Source organism: Parasteatoda tepidariorum, chromosome 2 (assembly GCF_043381705.1).
Source record: "Parasteatoda tepidariorum isolate YZ-2023 chromosome 2, CAS_Ptep_4.0, whole genome shotgun sequence".
NCBI classification, from domain to species: Eukaryota; Metazoa; Arthropoda; class Arachnida; order Araneae; family Theridiidae; genus Parasteatoda; species Parasteatoda tepidariorum.
Window position 1 is genome coordinate 51,511,332 of NC_092205.1, and position 21,199 is coordinate 51,532,530.

At 26.1% G+C, this 21,199-nt stretch overlaps 1 protein-coding gene and 1 long non-coding RNA gene across 2 annotated transcripts in view; one reads left to right on the top strand and one right to left on the bottom strand.

Annotated features, from left to right (window-relative positions):
- Window positions 1-19,960, bottom strand: part of LOC107446297 (paired mesoderm homeobox protein 2B) — an 80,437-nt gene extending 60,477 nt beyond the window's left edge. Inside the window, exon 1 of the mRNA XM_016060907.3 lies at window positions 19,268-19,960. Coding sequence (XP_015916393.1) covers window positions 19,268-19,547 — 280 coding nt within the window. The 5' untranslated portion in view covers window positions 19,548-19,960. The remainder of the gene's footprint in view (window positions 1-19,267) is intronic.
- The window catches only part of LOC139425000 (uncharacterized), a 133,800-nt gene that overhangs the window by 75,937 nt on the left and 36,664 nt on the right, over window positions 1-21,199 (top strand). The window lies entirely within an intron of this gene.

The following is a 21,199-nucleotide window of genomic DNA, read 5'->3' on the forward strand; positions in this document are numbered from 1 at the left end:
TTATATAATTTTCTCTGATTAATAAATATCCCTTATAATGTCACTTGCCTGCTTCTTTCACAAAGCTCTTAATGTAATATTTAAAGATGTTAATGGTTTTTTGAACGTAAAATATAAAACATCTATCTATCAAGCTTTACTTATTGCTAAATCTATGATTAGTAGTGACAGTTCATATTTCTTATACTAACTTATATTTATATTAATTTAAGCATGTTTTATATGCAATATCTATTAAAATTGGAAAATGAAATAGGTTGTTTTATTCAATTATTTGATATCAAAATATTTGTAAGAAATATTACTATTTTTTGAGCATTTACATCATAAGTTAAAACTCACACTTATTTTTTTCGTATTTTAGGAATATTCATTCTATTATTTTTACACAGCTGTACTTTCATGTATAATTTATACTTATTAAGAATGGCATTCAAAAAAAATTTAACAAATGTAGTTTATTAGAAAATATTTGTGTAATTATCATAAAAAAATATTATCCACACATTTTTTATCAATATCTTATAATTAGCTTAATGAAAATAAAAGAATTATCTGAAATATTAGAAAAATAAAATGCTTTGATATTATTTTTAGAATATCAGCTAAAGATAACTGCGAACTGTTTAAAGCTATACTACATGTTACAATTCAAAGCAATGTCTTAAATTCACTTTTAACTAGCCAGGGAAAGCTTTGTTAGTCAGTTTTTCATAGAAATTTGAAATACTTCTTAAATATAAATCAGAATGTTCTCAACAATTGTCATACAATCACTTTTCCAAAAAGGGATGCGTCATTGAAGTAAATGATCCGGTGAAAAGGGGATTACCCCATTGCAAACAGTTTATTGCATTAAGCTTTGTTGTTAAATCTGCACTTATATTGACTTTCAATTCGCAATTATTATCATTATTTATCCACTTCAAATAAAATATATACTTTATATTCTATTTCTTTGTATTATATGTTACATTATGATTTCCATATTATTCATAATTTAAATAATTAAAATAAGTATTTAAACAAAATATTGTTTCAAAAAAGTTCTTTAAACAATATAAAATACAGTACTTGAAGTTCTTATTATTTAATGAACTTATTTTGTCCCCATATTTTGAAATTGACGTTTTAATTATTTGAATAAAATCTAGTTGTTCCTAATTTTTTAAAACTTCTCACTTGTTTACGGAGAAAAAAAGTCTAGTTAAACTACTGTACTGTTAGGTAATGATATTTCTGGTAAAGAAAACGAATTTATGGTTAATAAAACCAAAACACTCGGTATTTAAACCATTCATTTGGTAATTTTCCCGTTCATATGGTAACAGTTTTATTGGAAATTCTGAGATTTTTTTTACCACACATTTAGTAAAAATGCAAAAGTTAAATGTAAATTTAACGGAATAAATTATTTTTATGCTATGCTCTAAAGTATCATGATAAATTTGCCAAATTTGACCACAGTTACCAAATTTTATTTCATATTATAAAACCATATTTTATTATTAGTTTTATCAAAATCATTACGAAAGCGATTCATTAAAAATTATTGAGCTTTCGCTGTTCCTAAAACAATGCTCATATAGCCAAAAGAACAGTAAATTTTACAATATTCGGGTAGTTTTGGTTATATTTTTTTCTCAGTGTAGTTTTTAGTGTAATATTCTGATTGAAAAAAAAAAGAAAACAGTTGACATTTTTTGTTAAACCCGATTTCAATTTTCATCCGATTTACTTAAAAATCAGACAGCGTGATTATTATTCATGTAGTTCTCATTGCATTTCAGATAAATTTTTTAAAAAAAATGTGTCCAGTTTTACCACATATATTTACGAAATAATGTCTTACTCGATATTTATCACTTAAGTAATCAGCATTTATATACGTATATTGTTAAATTTGTACTTAAACCTAGCGTGGAGAAAAAGTTATCGAGATCGCTAGTGTACGAAAAAGGGAGAAACCATTTTATGTCGGCCATAGCATATTAAATCATATTGTATTTACACGCATTTAATGTATTGCATGTTAATGCAATGCAAGCTGCATCTTACATTGTGATAAAATTTGGCAATTTTATCATGTTACCTTAGAGCAGTGACTAAAAGCTATTTATTTGACTAAATTAACTTTTCTGTTTTGTATTTTTTACTAAATGTGTGGTAATAAGAATTTTGGAAACCAGAATTTCTGTTAAACCACTGACATATGAACGGGAAAATTAGCTAATGAATGGTTTAAATACCGTTTAGTCTAGTTTTATTAATCAAAATACTCGTTTTTTTTCTTCAAAAAAAGAAAAAAAAATTCATTAATATGCAGTATGATAAATATATCAAACTTTTTTCCTCCGTGAAGAATGCAGAAAATTCGCATGAAATTACGGTTCAAAATACCGATGTTGTAGTTCTTATAATAGCGTACATTTATATGTTTTAGAAATCTACACACAATTAAATAATTTTTTTAATACCGAGTACAAACTTGAGTCCATGGATAAGCTAAAAGACTTGATAGATAAAAGTGTTTTCACATGCTTATAAATCAGTATTGCGAGAGTAAATACTTAATAGCCAGAATTGTTCATGTAAGAATTCGTTTGATGTATGCATAATCTTGTTAGCTATCTTAAAGTTACATAATTAAAAGTATATCGAAATATTTTAGACATTGAAGCAGTAAATGCCTTTTCGTAGTTTCATGGCAACTTAAACACTATTTCTCTAAATCATTTTCAGACAATTTTTAATAACTGATTCTGTTTAAATAAGTAAGAAACATGAAAATCATTAGAATAATCTTATATTTTAGAAGCGTAAAATAAAATTATCAGATAATTTTTATTTATTATTTTTTTTTTTGCAAAATAATAGCAATGAAAAATTTGTAAAGGGGAGAGAAAGGAAATATAATAGAGAAAGAATCAGACCCAAATGCTGTAATAGGAATACTTGCATTTGATATAAATGCTAACTACGAACATAAGTTTTCAAAACAGCAATATTAATTATTCTAAAGGATGTATTTTTCCATTACAATTTCAATTATTATTATAAAAATTTTTTAAAATATTTGCTTTTCTATAAATTGTTCTATCGCATCTAATAAAAATGAGCACATATTTTTAATGATAAAATACATGCCATTTTAAGCTTATACAAACTTTTAACATGTGATGTAAATTACTTAATATACTATTTTTCGTTTTAACATTTTAAATTTTTAACACTAAATACATATATTTTTTTTTTTACATTCAAGTATTAACATACAATTTGTTAAACAAGATCAAAAAGTTATTCTATGAATGGAAGTTAAGCAATTATAGATTCTTAGGCGTTAATCATTCATGAAGAAATAACAATTAGAATTTCAAGAAAACGCAAAATATCGTTTTAAAGAGAAAGGAAACAGATCCTTTCCCCGAAATAGAATTTTTTATTCCATTTTATTCCAATTTTAATCGAGCGATTTTCAGCATTAAATAATATTTCTACAAATAGTTTAATATTTTTTTTAAAGAAGCAAAGTATCACGTAAAATAAAATTTTCAATCCTTAAATCATGAATAAAACCTGATATTATAAAGATATTATAAAGTTGTAAATTATTTTGGTTTGTATTTTAATTTTAAAAAAAAGTCTAATTTTTCTTTTAAAAGAATAGAAATATGATGGAATTAACTATTGAATAATATCGATATAAATATTCATACTTTTGAAATCAAACAGATGAATAATTCATTAAAAATAAACTATTAAAATGGTTAACAAAGAAGCAATAAAATTATTTTCAAGACTATTTTACATAAATCGTTTGATAAAAATAATAGCTAATGATATCGTTTGCATGAGAAAACGATATCACTAGCTTTCTTCATTTTTTTTTTGTCAAACGATTTATGCAAAATATTTTTAAAATAATTTTGTTTCGTTTGCAAACTATTTCAACCGTTTATACAGTTAAGAGAAAGGAAAGAGCAAAATTATTTTTATCAAATGATTTTGCACACAACAAAACTTTTATACAAATTTCTCTTATTATCTCATTTTTTTTCTTTCTCTTCACATACAGAGAAGGAGCAACTCTGATAAATTGCTTGTTTAATTCTCTCTAAAGCTTAGTATATCGTTTGCACTTGAGCAAAAGAAATTAAAATACGAAAGTATTTCATCACTTTCCGAAGTAATTCCGCCAGCTTCTGATGAAATTATCGAGCTGACAGGTCCTAATTTGAGAAGGAGGCATACATAGCAAGTAGAGAATAAAAACAAAAGTGAGGAGAAGACGAGGCAACACAAAAGCTAATTAATCAAAGTGCATACTTCCTTCCTGTTATCAGTCCCCCGAGAAAACTAATCTTCCAAAACAAACTTTTATTATGTTTTTAAAAAGCTACAGCACGGGGGTAAGGCCAATAATTATAATTTATGACTAGTTTCACTTTCGTCTAGTTTCTCCTGTATGGAGTGTTTTGGATAAGGTTTATAATGAATAAAGTTTTTAAATTGATATGAAAAGTACAATATAGTGCAAAATGAGTTCTCGGAATATACTTAATAAAGTATTTTAATATAATACTTCAAGATCTAATTAAATATTTCAACACTAAAAGACAATTTAAGAAGTTTTATTTTATACACTACAACTCGGAACATAATACTCTTATGTTTTAATAAGCAATTTTAGAGTAGACTGGTATTAATCTTAAGTTTTTCCTCCGACTAGCTCTTTAGCAATTTGGGAATAACAAGTTCAAATTAAAGTTAATATTGATTGTTAAATCTAAAGATAATTACGGCGCATTCATAATTTTCAATAATATAGAAACTAAAACTTAATGGACATTTAGTGGATAATTTGTGCCAAATTATTATGTTATTTATAAAGATGTTTGTTTAAAGTGCAAAAATGTCTAACAAATTAATGTTTGGAGTGTAAATAATGTCACATACGTGAATTGCATAAATTGATAACTTTAAACATTATGAAAAATTGAAATGTTTCCAAATATAAATTAAAAGCTGAAAATTTACATAAGTGTTAAAATTGTTTCAATTAATATGTGAATTAAAAATTACTCGATAATTTGCTTGTCAGAATAGAACTTCAAATAATATAAAAAATGAGTAATGCAGAGACGCCAACTTACTCCGCTTTTCTAAAAGAAAAACATATATTATCAAGTGGTAACAAAATTTAAACTATTTTTAGTTTAATATTTTTTATTTTATGTAATTTTTTCACCACTACAAATCAAAAATTCAAAGTATTATACGAGATGCAACTTTATTGCAGTTATCCCTATTCCATAAGTTTTACTGTATAATTCGCTGCCAATTTATTAAAACTTATGTAGAAAGTGGAGTAGTTGGCATCACTGGTAATGGTATTTTGAAATGTATCTTATAACAATTTGTGATAACGTATGAAACATAAAATATAAAACAGAAAATATTAAAACTGCTGTCGTAATATTGAAAATAATAAGTAATAACATAAATTAAATACTCTTTAACTTCATAACAGGTGATTATTTAATCGATTAACAGTTGCTAAAAATATTAACGTAGGATTTTTCTTATTTCTACGTAGAATTTTTTTAATAAGCCGTAAAGTAATTTTTTTGCGTTTAAGCATAACTAATAAATTTATTTAAAGGAATAATATAGCACTCATAATTGTTTTATGGTAAGTCAAATACGACACTATTCGTAGCTTGTTTATCCCATCAACGACAAATCTGTTGCTTGTTTTATACTATTATATGCAATTCATAAAACTGAAATTGCAAAAGCATCTCTTTAAACACTTATTTTCAGTAGATTATTTATACAAATAGAAGTAAATTTTATATAAGTGCGTAAAAGTATTAGAGGTGTTAATTTTTTTTTCTGTAAAGTACACTTTATGCTTGCGTGGAAATGTTTTTGTTGTCGCTGTTCTTTGTATTTCAAGGGGAAAATTTTTATCGGTTAATTAACATTAACGTTGTTCTATGCTTAAAATTTGTAAGACAGAGGAAGTAAAGTATTCGCTCTTTTATGACTGATTGAGTATATTGAGTTTATATAGCAATTTTATCAACCACTAGGATAATGAAATTGCATTTTTCAATGCTGCGTATTCAGCCGATTGTCTTAGAATTAAATAGTTAGTGTATAATTTTTATTAAAACTTGCTTCAAGCTTACTGTTCCTTAGAAATAAATATGAAATCTTAAAAAAAGTGTTAGAACAATATATTTATGAAAAAAATGTATGAATAAACAAATGAATCTTTAAATTTGTAGTTATTGTTTCATATATAATGTAAGAATATAATATCTCAGTAATGTTTCCTTTATAAAAAGCCACTCAAAATATGTATAAAAACTATAAAGTAAATGGGAATATTTAAGTACTATTAATCTAAGAGTATTAATTTATTTTGCACCTATATATTTAAATTATTTGTATTTACAAAATTCGTTAAGGAAAGGATCTTTGAAACTCTAAAGAATTATTTTTTCTGCTACTGGTAATCAATTTAAATCGGTTAGTTTTCAAAAACTCTTGAAGTTCTTATGATAAAACTATGCTGTATTGATGATTTAAAATTCATCTATGTCTTATACTTTTAACTACTTAAAAAGTAGCAAACAATTTCTAATTAATAATTTCAAGCGAAAAAATATTGATGAAATATAAATAATTTATTAAACCAAAAATTTAAAATTAAAACAAAAATGCAGCTATGCATAAAAATAAAAAATAAAAACATTTTCTGATAAAGTGAAAAAAAATTAAGCAATTTAAATTTTTAATTTCATTTTTTGTTGCCTTTGAGAATTTTAATGGGAATTTCGTATTATTATAAATAATATTTGTGATTTGAAGTTAATGAAAGAGATAAACTTTTACATACTTAAAAAATATAATAAACAACTATTCCTAATGCATAACTTTATGCAAAATAAGAGTCAAGAAATCCAAAATATAAATAACTATCAAACTCCGTGCTTTGAATATGAGCTCTATTTTGTGTTGAATACATTAATTACCACAAGCCAAGTTTCTATTCATAAGTTACTCAAGTGTAGATTCAGTACACCTAAATCACTGTTCTTAATTTAGCTTATAATCTGACTAATTACCGCAAAACAACGAACAGGAAGAAAGGCGCTAAAAAACATCTCCTACAATTAGATTCCATTATTCTTTCCATTCTTTGAAAAATAAAACGATAAGAAAAGAGACAGATAAAAATATCTTATCAATTTGAAAGCTGAGAGAATACAAAAACCACGCTTAAACCTGAACTTCTAGAAAAGGGTTTCCACTAACTTCTCTACGTGAAGAATGGGGATGAATTAGCATGCTGCGGCTCTAAGGATGGCTGTGAATAGCAATTAGGACTAATCTGATTTTTGCTAATTATTCCCGGTTACTTAATTAGCTCTGATAGCTCGAATTTGGTTGCAAAAAGCGCCAAGGCCAACAGGTGGTTTGGTGTGTAAAACATCGCACTTCCTTTTTCTTTCTTCAAGCTGAGGAGTAAGTTTATCTTAGGTAGCAAAAAAGGAGATGGTAATTCAAATTTGTGTCAGAGATGTATTTTTATACAATGTTGCGATTTTTAAGTGGTGAGAAATTGGAAATGTGAAATGAAATGTTAAGGGGAGTTTTTATAATCTTCAGAGCTCTAAAAAAAAACGCTTTAATGCAATAAATAAGTTAAAAGGGAGAAAAAGTTATAATCAATCAAAAATTTTAAATTACAAATACCAAAAAATCATGATAGATTATAAAGCTAAAATATAAACTAAATATTTAAATAATTAGCTCTTTCAAAGTTATTTAACGATTATGTTTCTTTAAAAATACTTATACAATAATAGATGGGAAATATATATCTTGTTATTGATGGATAAATTATGCATTTACAAGTACACTGCAAAAAAACTTCCGTCAAAAAACATAATAATTCTGTAACTTTCATACAGAAAATTTGATGGTCTTCAGACATTTACAGTCTTCCTATTTTTCGATTGCCCTGAGGGTACCAATCAAAAACTTGTTTTACGTAGAACATTACCAATCCATTTATGTTTCTTAATTATAATATCTGATACGTAAAGATATTTTACAGTAAACGTGCTTTTTCTGTATCATACAGATAATCTGTGGCATCCTAGCTGCCAGATATTTTTCCGTAATATTACAGAATAGTTTTACAGTGTAATGCTTGTAATTAAAAGAATTCGGAAGTCATAATTAATATTATGAAGTAACTCTTGTAACTGAATTACTAGTGATTATTTTAGTTTCAATGTGCTTAGTTTGAATGTTTTCATGTGTTTTATTTTTAATGAAAAATATATGTTTGTGCATAGCGTTAATTCCGCATTTGATTTAGACTAGTAATAAACGCTTAATTAAATCACTTGCTTACCCGAAAAATAAAGAAACATTTTTATCATGTGATATCATCCTCCAAACAACAGGAAACATAACCAGTATTGTTTACCGTAATCAAATCAAATGTGCACATGAGCATTTTACTCAAATTTTTAGTGAAATTCATTTTAGTGGAATAAAGGACATTGTAAAAGTTTTATCAGAATAAAGTGCAATTTTAAATAGACTTATTTACAATATTTTCAGGGTATGTTTTAAGATGAAAAATTTTTAAATGATTTTGTTCAAAATTTTACAAAATGAAATAATCATATTAAATACTAAATTTATAATATCAAATACGAAGAAGATAAATTGCTTCTCAGGTAAAATAAGAAAATTTCCATTTTAAATTATTTTAAATACTATGTAGACTTTTGTTTTTTTCGTAGAAAGAGTTTAACATGTTTACTTTAAATGTCTTTAATTCTTATTTGCAAAATGAAAAAAGCAAGTTCAAATAAAAGACTGTAAAAATCGAATTTGCTATAAAATATGAAAACATGTTATTTTTCATAAAAGTTAATAAAATATAAAAATCGAAAAATGCATTATACAATGACTAAACATTAATGAATAAAATATCTAGTAAATTTCTCAAGCAATCTTGTAAAATTCTAATAATAAACACACTTCCAAAAGTTCATGACCATACATTTTAAATTACTTTTTCCCAATATTAAATTTTGTTAATGTGCGGTGAGCAAAATATAAACAGCTTTTAATTTAACACGTAGCTTTTGATTTAATGATTGGATCTTAGAGCACTAACTCGCAAATCTAAGAGTTTATTAGTCTAAACTTAAATATACTAATTGATCAGTTCACACTATATTTTAGTTCAAAAATCAGACACTAAAACATTCTCTCTCTCTTTTTCTTTTACAGAGAGAGTGTTCAGAAGTTTTAAACATTTAATGCTTTTTTTTATTTATCGAAACTATTTATTTAAATTAATATATACTTGTAATTATAAAATTCGTTTATCTAAAGATAATTTCATGCGAAATACAATATTCTATGATTGTCTACTAAATTATCTGCGAAATTATTGAATTGCACTACATGTAAATGCTTAACATAACTTTAAACTACGTATTTTTACGTATTAATGACAAATACATAACTTAAATAAGATTGGCCAAATAGCTTATCATTTATGAAATTTCAAAAGATAATTTTTAAAATTTCAAACTGATCATATACTTATTAAAATATACCTTCGTTCTCCACAAAAAAAATATAACAAGAACAATTTATGAAAAATTAAATTTCTTGAATTAACTTCTTACAGAATAAGAAGTCTCTATTTTGAATGTAGTATGATTTTTAAATTTTTAATAAATACTTTTTAATGTTCTAATACTTTACTGCTAATAAATTATGTTTTCAATTTTTTATTTCCTTTCTATTTGAATATTTACTAATTTCATTTATATATGAAATTATGATTATACAAATATAACTTAAGTATCAGAAAACAGAGTTGAGAGATTTAAAGCATTGTGTTTAAGGCAATTAATACTAAAAAAATCGCTTAGAAAAATATATTTATTGCTAATAAATTCACTTTGAACTAAAAATTATATAGAAAGTGTTATACTAAGAGTTCCTTTTACATTTTTTCCTGACATTAGTAAAATTTCAGAGTAATTAATGTGGCTTAAATTTCGGTAGTATTTACGTAAATTCTATTCGGAGGTATCAAGCAAAAATATTTAACATTATTGAAATAATGATCATTTAACATAAAGTGTTAATTTACTTTAATAATTATCACTGATAAATTTTTTTGTTTACGAGTTTCATTTAAACTAATATTGAACTGATGAAGTTCCGGATTTTGAATTTTAAGTGACAAATTTGTAGTTTTAAGATTTTATTTAGATTTATTAAAGATTTTAAATATAAATTGAAATTTTTATGCTAAAAATAAGAATGACACTTCAAAAATTCTCCATTAAGTGATTTATGTTTTTCCCTGTGTGTACCTTTTATTGAGAGAACATGTTGTACCAAAAAAAAAGCGTTTCGTTCTAATAATGCAACTTATTTGATATAATATATTATAAGTTTAATACATAATATATTATTAGTAACATAAATATGTTATTAATTTAATATATAATATATTATTAGTAACATAAATATATTATTAGAGTTTAATAATAATCCAATAATTTTTGTAGCTTGTTTCCATTTTTTTATATCACAATCAGAATAGCATATATTGGAGATTCAAACAATTGAGATTATATTTAGAAGTTTATTTAAAATAGTTGAAGCTAAACCCAGTACCATTGACTATTGTTCATAAACGTAAAATTAATATATTATACAAAAAATAAGTGCTAAGATTGTTGAAAACGTAAATATAACTTCCTTGAGGGATTTATTTATTTAATGTTATCTTTTCTTAGAACAATATTGATACGATATTTGTTAGCATTTTATAATCGTTTATAAACTTCGTAATTTAAAGGAAGAAAAGAAAATTATTTGAAAAAAAAAACTTTAAAAATTTAATCTAAGTTACTGTATTGATTTCGCACGTATATTTTTACCATTATTACTCTATTTTGATTTTTACTTTATGTTTTAACCAATGTGTAATATTGAATAATGATTATATTTAAATCTGCATTGACTTTCAGTTTGTTATAAGTTGTTATAAACGATAGTGCAATGACTATTCACTATACATTGAAACCCACTGTAAATATTAAAAATTTTTAAGAACTGAAAAAATAAGCGTGATTTTACATTTTGGTTAAAGTATTATTTTCCAATAGCTTAATTATTCTTTTTTTTTCTTCTCTGATTTCCATTTATTTATGATAATAATTATAAACAAATAATAAACAAATAACTTACTCTAATAGATGATTCATCAATAGATATTTTTAGATAATTTTGATATAGATAGTTTTAGATAATTTTGATAATTTCATACTATGGTATTTTTTTCTATAGAATTACAAATTTTACATATTTATAATAAAATTAATGATTTATAAAACTAATAAAAATATATTAAGAACGAATGAATCATTTATATGAAAACTTTCTTCCTCAATTACATTCTGTGGCTTCCCTTAGTTGCAAACTATAAAATTATTACATTGAAAATAAACCAAAAAACTTTTTAGATTGAAGAAAAATTATAAAGGTGTCAAATAATTCAAAATTAATGTACGTGTTAGATTTCACAGAATTAAATTTTTAAAAAAATTGCACTATAATTTATATCAACCACAACTCTGTATTACCCATTAGCTAATTATCAAAAATGCTACTCATTAAAACAGACGTTTGATAAGATGCTCAGTGACATTCAGAAATGTGACGTAAAACAGTATTCAGCACATTATTCAGCAATAATGTAAAACTTTTATTTTTTTGTGTGTTAAACTAACACTCCAAAATTTAGTTCTCAATGTCATAAGTGAATCACATAGTTAAGTGTTTAAGTTGTTATGGTGCAACCAAGTCAATAGATTTAAAAATATTAATAACGTTTAAAATTGGGTAAAACAAAAAGAGTGATATAATAGCAAAATTTCAAGAAAAAATCTATATCATTTTCAACATGATGTTGAAAGGTACTGATGCAGTAACCAAAGAAAAAAAATAGTCCTAATTTATAAAAATGAAAGAAAATAGCTGATTTTAAAACTTAATTATTTATGTCTAAGTAAAATAAACTTAATGTTTGTACCGCAGTTCTTATAGATAGATTGTAAATGGCAAATATTTTCTAAAATTAATAAAAATAATGCTTTAAAAATATCGCAAAAAGCTTTTATATATAAAAAATATGTTTTAGTTTAATGATGAATCTATAACTTAATAACTCCTGCCGAATCTGTTTAATTCTGGTGCTAAATGCTTACTAACTTAGCAAAATAGCTTTATTACACAGCAGGATTTTTAATTCAGTAAATAAACGAAATGATTGCGTTGAAGCAACAAAAGAGTAAATGTTTAATCAACGATTCTTATAAATTCATTGTTCATAGCAGCTAAAAGATATTATTTTCACTTCTTTAAAGAGATATTGAATGCTTTAAAACAGTATCAATATTTTCATACACATTAAAATTATGCTTGATATTAACGCTAGCTGTTTAATCACTCGGACACTAATATATTTGATTTCCTCGCAATATTTTGACAATTCAGACAAATCTACAGTAGAATTTTTAAATTTGAAAACAAAATCAATTTTCAATTAAAAACAACAAGAGAGTAAATCAATCGAGTGCTTGTACTTCAGTTCTACAAATGCTATATTTTTAATTTCTATAAATGATGTGATAGTATTCATAAATGATGTTCTGAATATCCATAAGTGATGTAATAATATCTATGAAAGATGTTCTGAATATCTATAAATTTGGTAACTATTAGAAATGAGATTTTTTTAAGTAACGTTAAAAAATCTCGCAATTGAAAATGTTGCAAAATAGGTTTGGTTTGAACTCCAATTATTTAATAGTTTAGATTAACTATGTATTAAGAAATACTTAATTTGCTATAAATACAAGTACAGTAGTTTGAAGAAAGAAAAAGAAAATTAAGATTTAAACTTCATATTGATAATTCCTCATTTATTGTAAATAGCTGTTAAAAATATGTTATTTTATTTTCTTTCAAGAAATCTAATATTTTTCTAATGTTAGAATGTAATATTTTCTAATGTTTATGTTATAATTTCTGAACTATGAACAAAATTATGAAAATATAAATAAAATTAATTTGTCGATAACGTTACATTATGAAATGACCTTAAATTACACCTCATAGTAACTTCCCTAATAATTCTGGAATTTAAACTAATTCTGTAATTTCTTTTAGTAATTCAAAAAAAATCAAAAAGATCACATTTATCAAAAGGAATAAGTTAGTTTCCCGTGAATACTTCAGTAATACATAATTATTTTTTAGCATTTTTGTTGCAGAAGTTTTCAACTAAAATTGAAAATTGAAAATTTTTCTTTTTTGAAAATAGAAAATTAGAAAATATAATTTTACAACTGAAATGAGTTTACAAAAACTTTAAAAATGAAACAGAAATAAAAAATAAATAAAAACTAGTAGCAATTGGTTTAAAATGCTCATAAAATATTAATTCTGATCTATTAAAAAATATAAGTAAATCGCAAAATGCAAATTATGGCCCATTAAAAAGAAATTCAATATTTTTCTATTTGAGTAATGTGTAATAAAATATTGCAAATATTTGAAATATAATGCTATACATAAAAAAAAAATTCAAGTAATGTAATAAAATCAAGTTTTAAGTTCCAAAATATTAAATAAAGATATTTACTTCCACATTTAAGGGCATCTTAAAGAATCTTATTTTGATTTTCAATCATTGTTTATTAATTTGATTTTATTCTAGGCCAAGACATTTTATTCAACTTAAAATTTCACTAAATATTTTAATGTATTCATACTTAGATCATAAAATGATATAATTTAACTTATTGAGTAGTTTATTAAATAATTTAATAAACTAGAAAATACATTGGAATAAAATAATAACAATCTATTTAAAACTTTATGCGCAGTATCATTGCACAGTTTGTGAAATGCGTTGTTTATCCTTTTTTTCATATGATATACAAAACAACGATGCATCACAGTCTTATTACATTATTTTTCACCGACATCTTTTGCTTTAATAATAGGTCAGCAAATACGTTTTACTTGCTATATTAAACGTATGAGCAATGACTAACTCAGATGTAAAACCAAAATCTGATAACTGATCAGGAAAAAAAATACGATTCTATACTACATTAAAAAGTATTTAAACTGGAATTTTTTTAAAGTAAAATGTAAACCTAATTATTAATGAAACAGTAAACAAAAGTGTATTCATATTGATGTCGCTAAAGACTTGATACGTTAAATAGTTATATTTAATTCATTTTTTTTTCTGGAAAAGTGCAGCTAACCACTTTTTTACCTGAAAAATTAGACAACCTTTAGACTAGTCCACTTTAGGTAACTCTATGTGATCCAATCTAGAAAACTTGTACATTTTTACAAAAACACGTTTATCTTACATCTATTATCACATACATCTATTTTTGAATTCCATCTATAATCGAAATCTATAATCAAAAATTGCAAATACGCAATTGCACTTCCTAAGGGTATGATAATATGCCATGGTTTTTAATTAAAAACATCCACATGATTTTTAGCCTTTTATTTAAAAAAAAATTTAGTCAAGATTCTTAAATATAAAGCCTTTTTTTCCTGTTTCAAACTAACTATAAACAACGACTTCTTTTAATTTTCTTTGAATCACAATAAAATTCAACAGCATTACTACATGATGATTTTAAGTTTTCTGGTCTAATCTGAATAATACTCTGTAACTCCTTTCTATATTTAGAAACAATTTAATATATTTGCTAACTAATTTATTCACAAGTATTATAATTTCGTATTATATAGATATATTTAAAAATATATATACAAGTTTGATTTAAAAGGCAATAACAAATTATTTATAAGTATTTCTTTTTCCTATGTGAAATAAAGAATGATCACTATGATCTTTTTCTACAGATGCTTGTCACAGTTTTTATTGCAAAAAAAGTTTATTCATTTGTATAACTTACGCTTTCTTTCTTTCTTTTCTAAAAATTTATACTTCCAATTATTTTTACATTAACTTAAAATTTTAGAAAAGTGAAATGCTACTTACATTTTGTTTACAATTAAACAATTAAAGGGACTATAAAGTGTAAATCGAAATCAAGGTTATAACAAAAGATGAATCTTTTTACATTAATTACCACGAACTCTTTTTAACATTAATTGCATTTTTTAAAAATTTAATATCCACACTCTCTTTCCTTAAAAAACTTTTCATTTAACTTTATTTTTTAAAAACTCTATTCCATATATTTATTCAAACATATATATTACACTTAATAAAAAAGTAATGTTAAAATGAAAATACCATTCCTTATTCCCAAAACTCTCTAACTCTTGTAAAATATCTGTTTTTGAAGGTATAAAATTGTTCATAATTAAATGTAAATTTATTTTCAATTGTATAAAATGCATCAAACAATATTTTTAAATAATTAGTTTGAATTAATAGTTAACAATAACAGAAATATAAATTATTTAATTAGTAAGTTTTTTTTCCTAAGTTATCTTAAACAAAAATGAGAATTACAAAAAGAAAATTATTAATCTAAAGACTAAAATGTTGGGTCATGATCATTTAGGCTTACTTTTAAGTATATCTTATATATAAAATAAGCATATCTTACTATAAGTTATAAATATGTATAGGCGATTAAATATGTTATAAGTGATAACCGTAGTACGATTTTCTTACGTTTAACTATATCAATATTATACCTGAATTTCTGGAATTATATGTTTAACATACATGAATCATGCAATACCAAACATCTTCATATTCTATGTATTACGACAGATTTTCTCTATTTACTTAAAAACTTTTAATCGCATATTTTTAAACATAATAGTAGGTAAACAAATGTGATTTTGATCTTTAATATTTATAAAAACTAATAATGTGGAACTGTTAAAAGAATTAAAATTAAGATATATAATCTAATAATTGATTTTTCTATCTAAATGATTCTATCTATCTATCTATCTATCTATCTAATAATTCTATCTCTCTATCTATAAATCTATATATCTAAATAACTGACTTTTTAGTAATTAACGTTATTGTGATTACATAATTATTACAAGCATAGTTTTTCTTTTTTTTAAAATTAACAATATTAGATATAAATAAATAATGAAATACAAAAATATATTTATTCAATTAAAGTTTCAAAATTAATAAACACGTAATGAGTTAAATATAAATATCAAACAAATTGAGGAATTCATAATTATTCCGATGAACTTAAAACTTAATTTTCAATGGTTCCTCACTAATAAATATATATTACTAACTATTATTTATTTGATTACTATTTCCTAAAAATCAATAAAAATTCAAAGATAGTGAAAGATAGTTTTAGAACAGAAAACCTTTGAAAAGAATTGTAAATAAAGTAAAAATTAAAAATCATTCCATCCATTTTAAGTCAGAATAAGAACGGTAATATGTATTTAAAATAATTTTCTTAAGTCGTCTAATAGGAAACATTAATCACTTTTAATTACTTACAATCAATGTCATATAATCTATCCATTTCAAATAATTGAAAAAATTATTCTTATAGCAGTAATAAAAAAATGGAAAAAAAATTTAATAATGCTTTATTGAATATTTTACTGACATGAATCAGAACTAACTTTTCTTTTCAAAAACTAAATTTTATAAAAATAATTTAAAATAATTTATAAGGTGAAGAAAATTATTGAATTGTAATATATATCTAATTTTTCGCTTCACAATTATTCACTAATTTTTCCCCTACAAACCATTTTTTCATAATTAGTAATAAAACAAACGAAATGTTAACACTTTGGGCTATTTAGAATAAAGCAAAAAACAGCATGATTAAAGCACAAATAAGAACCTTCTACTGTGGATGGTTCCTGTTTATACAACAAACTATAGTAGGTCAATTTATTGTACTTTCTTCGTAATATTGTACTATTCGTATTGTACTGTTGTATTGTTCTTCGTTTGCGTTTTTTTTTTTTTTTTGCTTTAGTATAACGTTGGTACTTACTGTTTTGAAATATTTTATTCTAAATACAGCCTTTCGTGAATTTTTTTAAACTTTAAATCTCTAAAATTTGCATCAAACAAAATCTTTCCCTTTCTCTTACAATAAGAAAATGGATATTACAATGAAGATGTAATTTAATATTTCAGAAAAAGTAAGCCATTAGGAAATAAATTTCCTTTTTCACGAATATAATTCGCGCGATATAATTAAACATTGGTACAAAAAGTTTATAGGCAAATAGTTATAAATTATTCATTCTAAACTAGTTCCAATAATGATAAGCTGACTGAGAGAATTGTCAAATAGTTTTTTTTCTGAAAATAGTTTTGAGTTGTATCTTTGTATCAAGATATAGTATTTATCTAGTGTTACCTACCAGAATTCTTCTTTCAATAATTATAATTTTTTGTTGAAAATTTAACGAAGCTCCATTTGGTAACTATAATCCTTGGTATAGTAACTAATCCAGTGAACTGCAACCACTGTTCAATTATCAGTTAACCTGAAATTCTTTGGATTGACGCTAACTAAATCACAATTTTCATTAAAAATAGTTTCAAAAACACAATTAAGCAGCAACAATAAGAACTGACAACCAAAGTCAGACCGTTTCAAGTAAATTCTGGTCAAAAAGATGAGAAAAGCGAGAGTTTTTTTTCTTCCTGAGTTTTACACCATCTAAATTATAGCACTTTAAAAATTGTTTTTAAAGTAATTTTATCGATTTAGCCAACACAATCACAACTAGCAACCAAAATCAAACTGATCCAGGGACCTTCTGACCAAGAAGGTGAGAAAAGCGAGGGTTTTTTTTTTTTCTGAATTTGATACCAACTAAATTATAGCACTTTAAAAATTGATTTTAAAAACATAATTTATAGATGAAGCCGGCAAAATCGCAACTAACGACCAGAGTCGAACTGATCCAAGGACTTTCTAACCAAGATGGTGAGAAAAGCGAGGGTTTTTCTTCCTGAGGTTGACACCAACGAAATTATAGCACTTACTAAGAACTGTTTTAACAATCAGTTTTTCGATTAAGTCGTCACAATCACTACGAATAATCTGAGTCGAACAGATCCAAGTACCTTCTTATCAAGAAGGCGAGAAAAGTGATGGTTTTTCATCTTGAGGTTGAAACTAACTAACTTATAGTACTTCGCAATAATGTTTTTAATATTTTTTTTTCTCGATTGAGCTGATACAATCGCAACTAACAACCAGAGCCGAATTGATGCAAATGCCTTATAACAAAGAAAGTGAGAAAAGCTGAGGTTGACACCAACTAAATTAAAGGACTTGCTGATAATGGTTTTAATTATCATTTTTTCGATTAAGCCGGCACAATCACAGCTAACAACCTAAGTCAAACTGATCCAAGTACCTTCCTGTCATGAAGGTGACAAAAGCGAGAGTTTTTTTTCTTGAGGTTGACACTAACTAAATTACAGCACTTTCTGAAAATAGTTTTAATAATCATTTTTTCGATTAAGCGGACACAATCACAACTAACAACCAGAGTCGAACTGATCCAAGTACCTTCTGACCAAGAAGGTAAGAAAAGGGAGGGTTTTTCTTCTTGAGGAGATTTATGTGTGGCAGTGGCCTATGATCAAATTTGGGGCGGTCTGGGCTTTCTTCTACTAACCGGGTTAAAGCAGCGCCCAAATTGAGTCTAAGCAAGAAAAATGACGTATATTGGGCCTTGCTGAAGAAATATGAATCTGCAGACCGAGAAAATCAGGTTAGCTGCTAGGGATCTAAATAGTCATCCTTTGGATTATTCAGCATCGACCTGGCGCTATCAAATTATTTAATTTCCGGGAGGCCTTTTCCTTTCCTCCTCTTGCCTTGCCCCCCGACCAACCCCGACCCTCCACCTAACGGTAACCGAGTTACTGCGGCCCAAGCGTTTAAAGGCAAGAGCTTCTGCTTCGCGTTTCTGTAGTTGTAGGAGGCACTTCGTCCTGCGGAGGTAACATCTTACAGGCATTAAAAAAAAAGTAGTTGAAAGAGAATTTTTACCACCAAATTCAATTTGGGGGAAATATATTTCTTTCGTCTCGGTTTCGTTGGTAATATTTTTTTTAACCCAAAGGGGAAAAAAAAAGTTGAAAAATACTTACTTTGCAACGCCATTCCTGCTGAGCTGAAGACGGAGACTGGACCTTGATCGTGACGTGGTCTGGCAGCCACCATACCACAAGGTGGGGGACCTACAGCTGTTGGACCTCCAAATGATCGGGGAACAGCTGCTGTGCTATATCTATAGGCTGCAGCCGATGTCATCTGACTGCAGGAACCTAAATCAGCATATGAGCAAGGCAACTGGCAGCTTGGCAATTCCATGCCACCCAGTGAACAACTTGGGTCAAAAGTTGGCTGGTTCAAGTACGGATAGTCCATACTGACTGCCAGAGTGGAGGAGTGAAGTAGCGAAATGGTGACTGGTGGATTGTAAGGAAAATATGGCAAATTTGGATTTCTAAGGACTTTTGACTACGAGATTTAAATTAAATCTGAGATTTTCATTTACTCGAGGATTTAATTTTGTTAGTTCTCAATGTAAGAAAAAGGATTGACTGCGTTTTAAGGAACAATCATTTGTGATTAACTCTCTAAAAATTACTCTATCTCTTCGGCTCCTAGCTAACGACTGTCTGCCGCTTTTCTCCAACCTGTGAGGGCCCTAGCTTTTAACTAAATGATGTTTCTCCCTCGCATGTGAATGCAAAAGCGGAATGCGGGGAGGCAGCGGCAACCGCTAAGAGAACGCAGGGTTGAAAACTGTAGGAGAGAATGGATGCTTGCTCCTCGTGCTCCGATCCTCATCCCCCCTTACCCCATTGCTCTCCCACACCCTCCTCCATCCCTGTGAGGGGTAGAAGAGGGGTATAAGGGATGCTCCGCCTCACGTGACCGCCCGCCAATAGCTCTCGCGACTGTTAATCGAATTAAAATTTACCGTCACCGACGTTGTGCTCGGAAGAGAAAACAGTCCTCTCTCCTCTTCTCTCTGTGCTCTTCGTCTTCCGAAGATGAGGATGGAGTGGGTGGGGTAAAACTTTGCCTTCCCCCCTCTCTCCTAATGGAGCATGACGAAACAGGGGTCATTAGGTCAGCTTGGTGACACTGGGCCCACTTAAGCGGAATTGGTGCGCTGTGAGAGTTGTTATATAAATAATATTACTTCGGGTTCGGAAAACGAGCACCTGCAACTGCATGATGCAAGCACTTTCTAGAGAGGAGATTAAATTGCAATTAACAAATACATTGCTGTATGATTGCATTGAAAGGTTGATACAAAATTGTCTTGCTTCATGAGGTGATACAATTAAAAGTAGAATTTACATCTTTCAATAAGAGAATAAATGAATGATTTTTTTTAAATGATTTTTTTTTAAATATTTTCAATTGTTTTATTCTTATCATGCTTTTTATACTGCTCAAATTAAATTTTCATGTATATTACTCTCTGATTGCATCGCAAGTAATATTTATGATGCAAACTGCCGTATGGTAATATTGAAAAGTTGATACAAAATCATTTTGCTTTGTAAGGTGATACGGCTAAGAAAAAAATAACTGCTTTTAATAAGAGAATTAATTAAAAATGAATTCTTTTTCATGTTATTTCTCAAGGTTATTTAATGTTATAAGCATTTTCTACTGATGTGTTCTTGTTTTTTTTTTAAATTTCAATGAATTAATTTAACTGTTTAGTTAAAACTTAAATGTCTGCTGTTAGTTGATAGTAAATATTTTTAATGAATTTCGTTAAGACTTACATTGAAGATTTTCCACAAAATCATCGTACACTGTTAGATGCTATGATTATAATCAAAAATTACAACTTTATTGCGAGAGTTGAAGGAACATTTTTTTAAACCAACCCAACACTTTAAGAATTTAGCTCTAAAACGTACGTATTCATAAACTCTATATCCCAAGAAATGTTAAATCTATTTTATTTAACTAATAAATTATCCATAAACTGTAATTATATCAATAGGAAATTACTTAGATTACAAAAATTTATGAACTGAAAATATAACATA